Here is a 12798-nt window from a genome sequence, read left to right as displayed (position 1 = left end):
TACTCTTGTTTTTTACTTTCAATAAAAGACGTAAAATATGTTTGAATTTGCTACAAGTTAGCCGTAAAGTCTATGTAAACTTTCCTTTTTAATACTTTATTTGTCAAACCTTTTAATGTTTTGATAAAAAGTACTCTACAAATGCATAAAATTGTAGTTTTTCAGACATAGAATTATTATCCGACCAAAGAGTCACTGTAGATCTTTCCACCAGGTCCAGGATGACCATGCCGACTACATGTTTCGCAGCAGTCCAAACCTTTAAAATATAGGTAAAGCATTAAAGAGCATTATCCGAAAATCGACATGTCTCAAACTTATTGCATTTTGTTCTGAAATCTGATGTCATCTGTTAATTTTGAGATTTTATTTTTAAATTATTTATATAGCGATCATATAAGTATCCTAAAATAAAACACGGAATTATAAAAACTGCGTTAAATGTATATTTTAATATATAAAATAATGAAACGGAAGTTTGAAATTTATGATATGAAGTTAAATATATTACCTAATGTTGGGCATCTGGTTAATGCAGCTGGCTCGTCCGGGATTTGAAACTGACACTTGATAGGATCTTTGTCGCCGTACCTACAGTCTGTATATCCAATAAATAAACAAATATATAATAAAACTTATAAATCAGTTTAGAATGAAAATATAAAGGAAGATGAATATCAATTGTGGTGTTATTGCCAAGTATGTATTTTAATAACTAAATAAATAATATCGTTAAAATTCGATAGGTTTTACTCTTTTACCGTTCATAGCAGAGTAATGATAAATTGACAGTTTGAATTTGATTTGAATAAGAAATAGAATCAGCTCTTTTAGATTAAAATTCATTGTGCTATAAGCAATCTAAAGTAACATATATTGATACCTTGAACATATATGTATATCATATTTGCATTTTAAAGGTTTCTTGCAAAAAAAAAAGTAAATTGAAATACAATACCGGTTGCATTTTAATTTAAGAATTATAGAGATTCCATGTTTTTCCCCACTTTGAGAAAAGTCCTATTCGATCAGGCAAACGATAATTGTAATAATGCACATTTAATATCTGTTTCAATTTATACCAAGATTTTCATTTCATTTTACCTTGATTGTCTGAAACTTTGTATTTAGCACATGTTTCACAGCATTGGGCCTCATACGAGAAGCACAAAAATGCAGATGATTTTCCTTGAATGTTAGCTTCACAGAACGTCGGGTTATTATCTCCATATTGACATCCTATATATAATAATTATAGAATATATACATTGTATAATATCTGAATAAAAAACTATGTTAGTGTTATTATTGTTATCATACTCATCATTGAATTATCACTACGCTTATCATTGTATTATATTATTATCATTCTATGTGTGATAATTATTGTTTGAACGTTACGAATGTATTGTAAAAAGTGCAAAGTTATCGAAACATCTTTTTTTCAATTATTCTTCAATCTCAACCCTCTATTTTTATTATACATATTATATCATAATTATTGAAAGACTTAAAGAGAATATATAAACATTCTTAAATTATTATGACAAAATATATTATGTACCGCATTGTATGTAGTGCACGTTATATGCCGGATACATTGTTATATTGCACACAACCATTTATATACGGCCATATAACATGTCAGGAATCTTTATGACGAATTTATAATAAATGTAGGGGAAAATGTGATTTCTTACTAAACTGACAGCAGCCGTGTATATTATTAGTTATAAATATCGTTGACAGGTTATATGGCCCTATATAAACGGCTGTTTGTAAATATAACCCGAGCCGCTAGGCGAGGGTTATATTGCAAACAGCCGTTTATATACGGCCATATAACCTGTCAACAATCTTTATAACGAATTTATAATACAGCAAACATCATTTTTTAGAGAAAAAAGTAAGATTTCTTCATGAATCGACAACAGCCGTATATATAAAACTATATAAACGTCACGATTATCCAATGAAAAGCGACGTTACAAACGTGCAGTATTATAATGTATGTTTTATTCATTGTATGTCGTGTACATTGTATGTAGTGTATATTGTATGAACCGTGCGTTGTATGAAGAGTTCATTGTATTTTATGTATTGAATTTAATGTACATTGAATGGAATGAATGTTGTATGTCGTGTATATCGTATGCAATGTACAGTGTGTCAAATATGAATTGTATTCAGTGTACATTGTATGCAGTGTACTTGGATGAAGTGTATATTATATGCAGTGCACCTTGTTTGAAATTTAAAATGTGTGTATTGCACATTGTGTGTAGTGATACAGTTAAACTCATTTTGACTTTTTACTTTTTGACATGTACTTTTTAGCAGTAAATTTTCTTGATTTTTTTCTCAAATTTTTTAATTAAATGTAGTGTGATTGAAATTAAATTTTAAAAGAAAGAAATTGGACACGTTAATCTCTTAAACACATATCTTTCAAAGTTGTAACAATTTCTATTTATAAAGAATTGGTAATGAACTGGATATTGTTTTATAAAGAATGACGAGTACCTGCAGGACGTGACGTATTCCTGGCCTGAGCACATGATCTGCAGCAGTCAATCTGTGTTTGCAAGTCATAGCAATTACCCGCACCACGAGAGTCATTGAACTTTGTTACACAGCTACTTGGCGCATTGTCGCCATAGACACAGCCTTGAAACGTTATTTTATTGTGGGTTAACAGTATAATACACAGGCAAACACTTACCAAACATTAAAGATAGGCTAGATTGGACTTGTTCATGGTGCAAGTATCGTCCGGTAACAACCAAACTTTAAAAGTATGGTACAAACACAGATTTAAGGATGTATTCGTATGGCAATAATCAAAGAACCGTTTATTCCATTAATAGCAATACAACTACAATTACAAATATTTTATTGCATTAAAACAACACGTTCCTTAGCTCAATCAATTTTCTATACAAATACATGGTTTACAGAAGAGCACAATAATATAATATATGTATCTGCATTAAAGATGACTAGTTATATCGCAAGTTTGCATAGTATATATATTTTGCTAAATTATTAATTATTGCTTTTGATTTTGCACATATGAGATTAACAAATTTCTGTTTAGTTGGCCACGTATAATAATATCTCTTTATATATTTTGATCTTAAGTCCTGGAATTTAGAACATATTAATACAAAATGATACTAATTTTCTATAAGACCGGCATTACAATTACTACAAAATCTTTCATTTCTTGGAATATTTCTATGCCGTCCACGTTCAATAGCCAAATTATGAGAAGATGAACGAAATTTGGATATAGATCCCCTAAATTTCGGTTCAACGATAAAATCCAAATAGTTTTCAAATTCGAATGAATGTTAAAACAAACAATATGTATATAATCTAGACGAGTTATTAATCGAGGAATTCCAACTTTGATAGAATATGTCTAAAATTCGTTGTTTAATTATACTGAAATCTATATGTATAGTAAACTGATTTTCCCACATATAAAACAAGCCAGTCTGCTCTAAAATAGTCTAAACAGCGTATGCCCAGTTTTTACCACTATAAGTTACACCATTGTCGGCATCGGTTTTTAACATAATATAAATTTTATACAATATAGTTCGTTCATTAAGTTTAAGAAGTTTTAACCAGTATTTGATCAATATTAGTTTTCTATTAATGGACATTGGTGTACGACCAAGTTCACCATATAACATGTATAACACATCTACATTGGTTGATTGTTTCACACATAACAATCTTCTACAAAACTTTGTGTGTATAATTTCTATGTTCGGACCAGCGTGATGTCCCCACACTTCTGCAGCATAATTTAATGCTGGTAAAACAATACTATCAAATAAACTTATCATTTGGGAAACTGGAAGTTTCAACTGGTTACATACAATAAATAAATTATGTAGTGAATATGACGCATGTTGCGCAATATATCTTTGAGTTCTGTTCCAGTTTCCATTTTTAAAAAGATACACACCTAAATATTTTAAGGATTCTTCACTTTCAATTCTAGTGTTATACAAAAAGAAATCATAAGATGTATGTCTACCATTTTAAAAAAAATCATAACTTTTGTTTTAGACACATTTAATTTCAGATTCCACATATTGCAATAATGTTCTTTATCATTCAAGATAGATTGTAATGAATTTGGATCATGTGTGAAAACTACAGCGTCGTCTGTAAATAACAACAAAAATACCTGTATATCGTCAATGTTAACAATACCAGGAATGTTCCTATTTATATTATTTAATATATCATTGAGAAAAAATAAACACAATATGCTACTTGCCCAATCTCCCTGTTTTACTCCAATCTTAGAAATAATTAGATCAGAATGCATGTTTTTATATTTTACAAAAGATTTAACAGTACATTGCAGTAAAAAATGTTGTACTTATATTTTCATTCAGTAACTTTCTCCATAATAAAACCCTATCAATACGGTCAAACATTTTTCTCCCAATCTAGAAAAGCTACATAGAGTTTCTTCTTACTCGACAAAGTCTTTGTTATTATACATGTAGAACAAAAATACAGTCAAAAGTTGACTTATTCCTTTGAAAATCATATTAATTATTAATATTTTTTTCATTTAATAAGTCTATCAACCAATAATTTTGAGTATGTTTTGGACAAAATATTATTTAGGGTAATTCCGCGAAAGTCTTTTGCATTATCATGCGTGATTTCTAATATTATGGTTACATGTGTTATGAAAGGTTAAAAATCGACTATCAACTAGCAAATTGTTAATTTTGAAAGAATAATACTGTACAAATTTCAAAAGAGCATTTCTACTATAATAACTACCTCTTATATTTCTTTTTAAATCAAACAAAACATACCTGGTGTGGTGCTATCTTTAATTTTCTCGCAAGTTGCACAACATTGGGTCTGATGTACAATATTGTAACAGTTAGCTGTTCCAAGATTGCTGTCCATTAAAGCCTGACATGCTACAGGGTCTCTATCACCGTATCTACAACCTTATTATCAGCAACAAAATATGCAAATAAATCTTTATTTACTTTCAGTAATATTCACCTTAAAATACATCATGCTACTACAAGACACTATAATTTTTATACTTTTATATTTTATCCGACAATGAAAGGAGTTTTAAGACGAACAATATTACTTAGGCCAATGTTTAATTATTTTGTAGAGGTTGTCACTTGTTAAAATTGGTAAAATGTTTACTTTGATTAAAAACGAAATAAATTTCTTGATAGATCGGCACAAAATTTGTCCTACAAGGGAAGCAACCAATGAGACTATTTTCAAACAAACCGAGTAAGAAAATATACATAACAGTTGTACATAATAGATAAGTCTTAACTCCTCGATTTAGCACAGTGGTGAAAATTCAACATGTGTGAATTATTCATCCTTAAATAGGAACAATTAAAGTAACTGTTCAATATTTAATTTACCAGCATGCCCCTTTTCCTCATATTCTTTGCATATTCCGCAACATTGACTTGCATATCTGCTGCATACGTCAGCGACATTTGGTGGGACTACATTTGCTGCGCAGTAATCTTTCCAGTGGTCCCCATACTCGCATCCTTCATCAGAATAAGTTATCTTATGATAAACCCTTAACGCGTTAAAAGTTTACAATGTACTTTCCCCTCTCTAAAGTGGCATTATGACATAATGACATTTTTTTTTGGTTGGCGAGTTGAATTAGTAATATTCTTAAGAGTTTGACTATTATAATGGTGATTGAAATGATAATGAAAAAATATTAATGATAAAATATAAAAGCTACTTAAATTATAAAAAGACCGTCCACATCTTTTAAAAGATGAACGTAACCGATGCATGTTCCTAACGATATTCATAGAAATATCCTTGTTTTACGTGGATAATTGATTTATTGTGCATAGTTAAATATCAAATGGAACACAGGCATGGCAGAAATCAATGATTTAAGCAATGCGGAGGAAATGTTCTTTGCAAAAGTTAGATATACTGACTTAAATATCAATATAGTTATTAGATGAAAGCTTAATGATACATCTAACGGTCAAAGAACAAGTCAGTTTCGGGTAAATTTGAAAGAATGACATTTATTTTAAAATATACAATATACACACTACAATACGGTAGAATATTCGACAGGACCACTCACAGTGACTTTAATCTATAACACATTTTAATAAGGAACCACTGACAAACACCAATTCAGTTTTTGAGTATTACTTATCTGTTGATATATCAACATACCTGTTTTAGAAGCGTTGTAATACTCGGTGCATGTATCGCAGCATTGTGTTCGTTTGCTTAGACTATAGCAGTTTCCTGGTCCTATACTGTCATTCATCAACTTCTTACACTTACCAACATCAAAATCACCGTAGGGACAAGCTGTAACGAAATGTTTATGAACTTTATCTCTTTACAACTATACCAATATGATTTTACAAGTAGCTAGAAACGTCGCATGTAACTTAAAACTTACAAAACAAAAAACACACACACAACAACATTAGATCTGTAAGAGAGACGATCGATTCAACGTTAAGGTGAACTATATCTTTTAATAAAATAAGTTTATATTAAACATGTATTTAAATAGCCTCAGAATTTAAGAAAGAAATATAAATGTTAGCAGGATATTTAAAATTGTAGTGCACATTTACTTTTCATTATCATTGAGTTTATGGTAAATTTGTTACCTGAGTTCGCTTTGTTTTTTAGTTCTACACATGTCTGGCAACAATCAGCTTCGTTTGATTCACAGTACGCTTTGATGGTGTTGTCTTTTACTTTTTTAGAGCAAATATCCGGATGCATGTCACCATATTGACATCCACCTACACAAAAACAGTCATCATATTTATTTATTTATGCGTTTACTTTTCTATCATAAGTGAACAATGTAAATCTTTTTTAGAGAAAAAAAGAAAAGAAATATACAAGTTGCTCTGCGTATTCTTTTGCTTATTAAATATATTGATTTATTTATATCATTCTTAGTTGTATCTGATAATCATTTGCTGAACATTTTGAAACTCTCGTGCAATTATAGAACACCTATTAGACAATTCAACGAACATGTTGACTAACTTGGCAATGATGTGTTCTTATAAGAAGCACATATATCACAGCATCCTGACTCGTACTGTGAACAATATGTGGCTACATTTGGATAAACTACGTTGGTTTGACAAAATGTTTGGTACTGGTTTCCATAGAAGCATTCTGAAAAGAAATAATTATTGAGTACAAAATTGGTCATAGAATGTCAAAGCCCATCGCATCATTTTAACACAAGCTTTTCAAATATAAGTATTCAAAATTTAGATATTTTCTATGATACGAAACATAGCGGCATTGCGTATTTGTGTAAGTGTAACACAATGGTATGTGATGTTTTACATATTAAATGCATATCTGCATAATAATCCTTTAAAGTACATGGTTTTGAAATAGTATCAGATTTTTATGTTTTACAGACTAATCTTATATTTGAAGGTGATTCCAGTTTTAACACAATTTTAACACATTATAAGTACACTGAAAGATAAGATATACTAGTTATTTACTATCTTTATACTATCCTAAAGTTGGCCAAGGTCAATATGGTTTTATTACATCATATTGCCGTACAACTCTATCCCCTTGTCTCTGGTAAAATGTCAATAAATATGCATGATAATTTGTTTAAAAAGTATTTTACCTGTCATTGGATTCACAGGCGCCAAGGAAGAGGCAATACATTGCGCACCTACACACCACTTAAAATAATCAAAATCGAAAATGTTTATATATAAGAATTTTACAAATATTGTATTACAATTTTTAAAATTGTAATAAATACAAATACACAATGCACACATCATTATTATTATTATTATCATCATTATTATTATCATGACTTGTATTTCATTTATTATGTTTTCACTTTTTAATGGGACCTAATTTGATATAAATTATATCTCAGTTTTTATATATATATATATTAACATAGGTGACACAAATATATTAGAAGTGCTATGTAACAAAACATTAAATGAATTATTTTTGCTTTAAAATTGTTGTCAGATCTTGTAATGAAAAAAATGAAAATATTTGCTATTTGCTTTAATTTATTTCTCGAAGTATCTTACTGGCCGTTTAAAGTACAAAAACATGATATAGGGGTCAAAATGTCTATACAATAGGGGTTGAAAATCATGTAAAAAGGGTGTTAGAGTCAAAGGATCTAGAAGGCATCTAAATATCCTAAGGAATCGAGAAGTCAATGGGTCTACTTGTCTTGCTTGCTAAATGATCGGAATATTTAACAGAGACCACTAGAGCTTGAATTGATACCAGTATGGTAAAAGATCGTTTGCCGTGTCTAGAACTTAACCTTCTTCATTTATGAATATCTATTATATTTTCCTATCTACATATACATTATATTATTTACATATATGTAGCTAGCGTCAAAAAATAAACTTCCATTACCCACAATACGCTGTTCATATTTCTTTTAACTCATTTCATTAATATAGTAACATAGATGGCAACACGGATAAAAGGATATTTTAATTCTTCTAATTAGATACACATACCTTGCCAGGTGCACAGGGGACACCGTCGACAGCTGGTATAGATTGGCAAGTACCAGTTCCGGGATTGAAGCAAAACATATTTGTGCAAACATTGCTGAAATCTTGGTTTTTGTAGAACTGAGTACCCTGTAGATACAATATTTCAACTGTTTTATTGATAAGGATATATTACATCATGACACTTTTATCAAGAGTATTACTGTACTTTATTCACTGTATACACTCATGTATTCACATATAGGTTTTTATTTTTAAAATGTATGTTTAATTGCGACTGCAATTAATAAGCGATATTGCACTCATGTGTTTTTAGGTTTCTATAAAAGACTTAAAAGTGAATTGAAGTAATGTATAGATGATTTATATAAAATTAAAGCCCCTGATTTCCGAGGTGGCAAATTTCTACCACCATATAACCACTGCGTGAATTATGTGGTAAATGAGTCAAGTAATTAGTTAAATACATAACTATCGAGTTATTTTGTTGTTATGGCGTTACGTATCTCGTTGATTTTAAGAAAAACTTCTTAATTACACAAAATTTATGATACTCCAATGCGACAGTTAACTAGTTGTTCGCGTTGAAACTGCAGCTGTGTGCTTTGTCAAGTAAAGATCTAAGTGTTGTAACGTAACTCGTTAATCACATAATAAACGCGATGATTAAGTGTATAGCTAGTTACTAAACTTGTAAATATTATAGTTATCAGTTAACTAAGAGACATTCTGGTGGCTGAAATATGCCAACATAGATTTTTACTTTTCTTATGTCTCATATACGTGACTTTATATAATTGTTATCTATATAATTTGTATTTTACTAGTAAAATGATAATAATGTCACATTTTCTTTTGAAAACTAACGTATGCTAATAACGCGGTGTTAATATAACTAACCTGACAAAAGTAGGACGAAGGTCCATATACGCTCTGGCAGTCGTGGTTGGCGCTAACTGCTGGACCAGTAAAGTTAGCTGAAAAGATCAAACAACTTGAAACAGTTCCGACACTTTTTGACTATACGAAAATCATTTTGAGCAATGTCGAACACGAATAAAAACAAATTATAAGCTAAGTAAACGTTTTTATGTATGTTTATATCAAATAAATACTTAGAGCCAGTTTTACTACAAAGTATCGACGCTAAAAATTTACAATTGAAAGACGGTACAAAACGCTTAGAGTTCATGGTTGAACGTTCTTTCCTCCTTTTAGATATATGATGCAATGATGATGGTTTCCCGGTATGCTTGAAGTTTAATAATTTCTTAATATCTTATCGCTTTCTTTGATACACTTTTAGTTCATTCCTAGTGTAAACATAAGAAATATTAAATATTTGAATGTGAAAATAAGAAACTTATACAGACACAATTATGATATTTTAACTTTTAGTCTTTTATTTATTGCTATTTAGTATTTTATAAATTATTTTATGTAACACCGGTTTTATACCCGGATCTGGTTTAACAATAGCTCCACACGAACCACAACACCACAGTCTCCCTACTTTATCGTCATAGCACATACTAGGCCTCTTGGCAACGATCTGTTTACAATTCATGTTCAATGCTACATCTTGTTTTGCCGTATCTCCCAACGGACATGAATCTATCAAAATGAAGTTTAAACAATTACCAAAAAGAATTCAAACCGAAATCAAAAATCAAAGAGGACACAAAATGTGTGTTGTAACCTTGAGAACAATACAAGAAAACCTGTTTGAGATAAGTACCGCATAACATAAAATATAAACTTGCGCTTTTGGTGGAAAAAGTTGACTTTGAAAGTTCTTTTTATCGAAGGTATAGATTAATTACCAACTGTCACTGTCGGCAGTATTTAAATCCGTTCAAACAAGCGATAAGTATAGACAATAATTTGTTTCATAAACAATTGTCTTAACTGTCTTGATGATATTTTTACAAAGTTAGTTAGATTGGAATAACCTCATAATAGATTGATTCAATGCCCTGATATTTTATCGATTAAAACGATATGAAAGTTTAATCACAAACAACAACATCTATAAGAATAAAAGAAACAATAATGTCAAATAAATTACCTTAGATACATCCTTAGAAAAAATAAAGACATACCTGAGGAAGACAAAGCGTTTGCATTGTCTTGACAAGATTGGGTTTCACACCACTGAAATTGTGTTTCTATATCAATATGTTGTCAATGAAATGTATTAATGTAAAATAGACATATTAAGAATTATGTAAATCAAATTAAGAATCCGTTTATATTTATATATTGTCATTAAAATAAGAATTATGCCACTCAAATAAAGAGGTTAAAAGAACTGAAAATCATATGTAGTTACAATAGTTTGACAGTGGTTGTCCGTTCGTAAAATTAACATTCATGTTTTAATTACGTTTAAAATGCATCCATTCAATAAAACAAGCATCACTTGAGCCGTGTCATGACAAAACCAACAAAGTGGGTTTGCGACCAGCATGGATCCAGACCAGCCTGCGCATCCGCGCGGTCTGATCAGGATCCATGCTGTTCGCTATCAGTTTCTCTACTTGTTATAGGGTTTGTAAGCGAACAGCATGGATCCTGATCAGACTGCGCGGATGCCAAGGCTGGTCTTGATCCATGCTGGTCGCAAACGCATTATGTTGATTTTATCGCGGCTGATTTAAAATCTAACGTTCCTCAAGATATGAATTTGGATAATATCTAACTGCATTTACCTTCCCATTGCCACAAAGTGTTGAATCCTGAGGTGGAATGCTGAAGACACAAGACTTGATGTAAATTGCATCATAACAATACAAGGTGGAGCATATACCTTCATAATTAGTCCTATAGTTGTCATTATCCTAAAATGTAAAATCAATTTTGCTAAAAAATGTCAAACCGAAACAAAAGCTGTAATATAATAAAAAAAGAGAAAGACAGTGTCTTATTATCAAATGTTAGGTTTACTTAAATGTTTAATGTATACACTGGAAGCCTAGGCCATGACTTCCAATAGTTTTAAAGTGATTTTATATATATATCAAACAAAGCAGCACAATGTTTTGATGAGCATTTTAGCTACATGTTTTATGTACTCTACATTCATTGATGTTATATTGTACTTTTCTGCTCCTTCTGCTCCGGGATCATTGATTCCAATAAAAGATTGAAAGCTACTAACAGTGACATTATGCCTATGCAGGGGTATATAAAGTGTCAACAGGTGAAAGTCAGAATAAGTTTACATTTTTGAGACAATTCCTTTTAATTTTATAATTTACTTGAAATGAACGATAAATAAGTCCAGTGTCTCCATAAATTTCTGTAAATGTCGAACAGAATTTATCTGTAACGTTCAATTTACAAAAAAGAGTAGTCATTTTATATTTAAGGCAGATTATTATTTTATCCAAAACATTCTACAATATAAATTGTTGGTCAATCATATTATTACAGTCAGTCTTTTGTCAATTCAGTCCAAACTGACTATGAAAAGAAAATGAGCATTATGTCACTTTAGTCATTAATAGAGGCGTGAGCACAGATTTTGCAATTTCGTTTCCATTATCTCTAATGAATAGCCTGGGTTCGAGTCTGTCGATTTTATATGTGTTTTGTTCGGCAAATTGACATATTATCAAAACACGATCAAGTATGAAATAGCGCGTTTGTTATGAATATGCAAAAATATCAGACTATCTATCCGAGTCTACAATTCTCACTTATAAACTTAGTTTCGAATGCTCTCGAGTTATCTTCCCTTTACCAAGATTGGATAGAAGTAGATCAATTTCTTAAAAGAAGATATAAAAGGTAATACCCTGCACAGATATGAGCTGTTTGAATATGTTCTCTGACAATATTCATCTGGTGATATATATAATGTCGCTCCTGAAATACAACGATACAAATAAAAATATCATAATATATCATACAAATAACTGGTTTTGGTCTCTAAACTAGAAACAAGTTCTTTCACTTTCGGTTCAGTTCCCTGAAACTAGCCTGTTACGGTGTCATGTTAAGATACATGATCGTGATCCGAGTAGTTTATGGAGCCAGGAACCTTGGATTGAGAGGCAGCCATCCTGACCACTACGTCACCGTTATTCTCAATCGGCCACACCGTACAACGCCAAAAATGAAGAAGATTTGTTTTCAATATATTTATTAAACAATATGTAAGAGACACATGGTTTTGCTAAAATAAAATCGAATTTGCTATTAACATACAGTTTTGTATTTT

The 12798-nt window shown here is 30.5% G+C and overlaps 1 protein-coding gene across 1 annotated transcript; it reads right to left on the bottom strand.

Moving 5' to 3' along the window:
• Positions 1 to 75: 75 nt before the first annotated feature.
• Positions 76 to 12503, bottom strand: LOC132721431 (uncharacterized). The gene is made up of 16 exons (XM_060705774.1): positions 12373 to 12503; positions 11285 to 11413; positions 10676 to 10727; positions 10032 to 10187; positions 9474 to 9550; positions 8577 to 8702; positions 7697 to 7754; positions 7084 to 7218; positions 6693 to 6830; positions 6241 to 6381; positions 5442 to 5576; positions 4854 to 4994; positions 2524 to 2667; positions 1105 to 1239; positions 512 to 598; positions 76 to 259 (listed from the first exon to the last, which is right to left on the bottom strand). Exons 4-16 carry the CDS (start codon positions 10138 to 10140, stop codon positions 177 to 179), a joined length of 1509 nt encoding a protein of 502 aa, XP_060561757.1. The 5' UTR covers positions 10141 to 10187; positions 10676 to 10727; positions 11285 to 11413; positions 12373 to 12503; the 3' UTR covers positions 76 to 176.
• Between the last annotated feature and the right edge of the window lie 295 nt (positions 12504 to 12798).

The sequence above is a fragment of the Ruditapes philippinarum genome, unplaced genomic scaffold (assembly GCF_026571515.1).
Source record: "Ruditapes philippinarum isolate M1 unplaced genomic scaffold, ASM2657151v2 ctg363_1_1_1_1, whole genome shotgun sequence".
Lineage (NCBI taxonomy): Eukaryota > Metazoa > Mollusca > Bivalvia > Venerida > Veneridae > Ruditapes > Ruditapes philippinarum.
This window is presented reverse-complemented; position numbering and strand designations above follow the sequence as displayed.

Bases quoted from the DNA above. Each gene is read 5' to 3' on its own strand.
- LOC132721431 (XM_060705774.1), bottom strand. From the start codon at position 10,140: ATGAATTGTAAACAGATCGTTGCCAAGAGGCCTAGTATGTGCTATGAC. The intron at 6,382-6,692 runs GTAACAAATTTA...ATTTCGTTACAG, and splicing joins AAAAAACAAAGCGAACTCAG to CTTGTCCCTACGGTGATTTT. The intron at 2,668-4,853 runs GTATGTTTTGTT...TAACGTTTCAAG, and splicing joins TAAAGATAGCACCACACCAG to GCTGTGTCTATGGCGACAAT.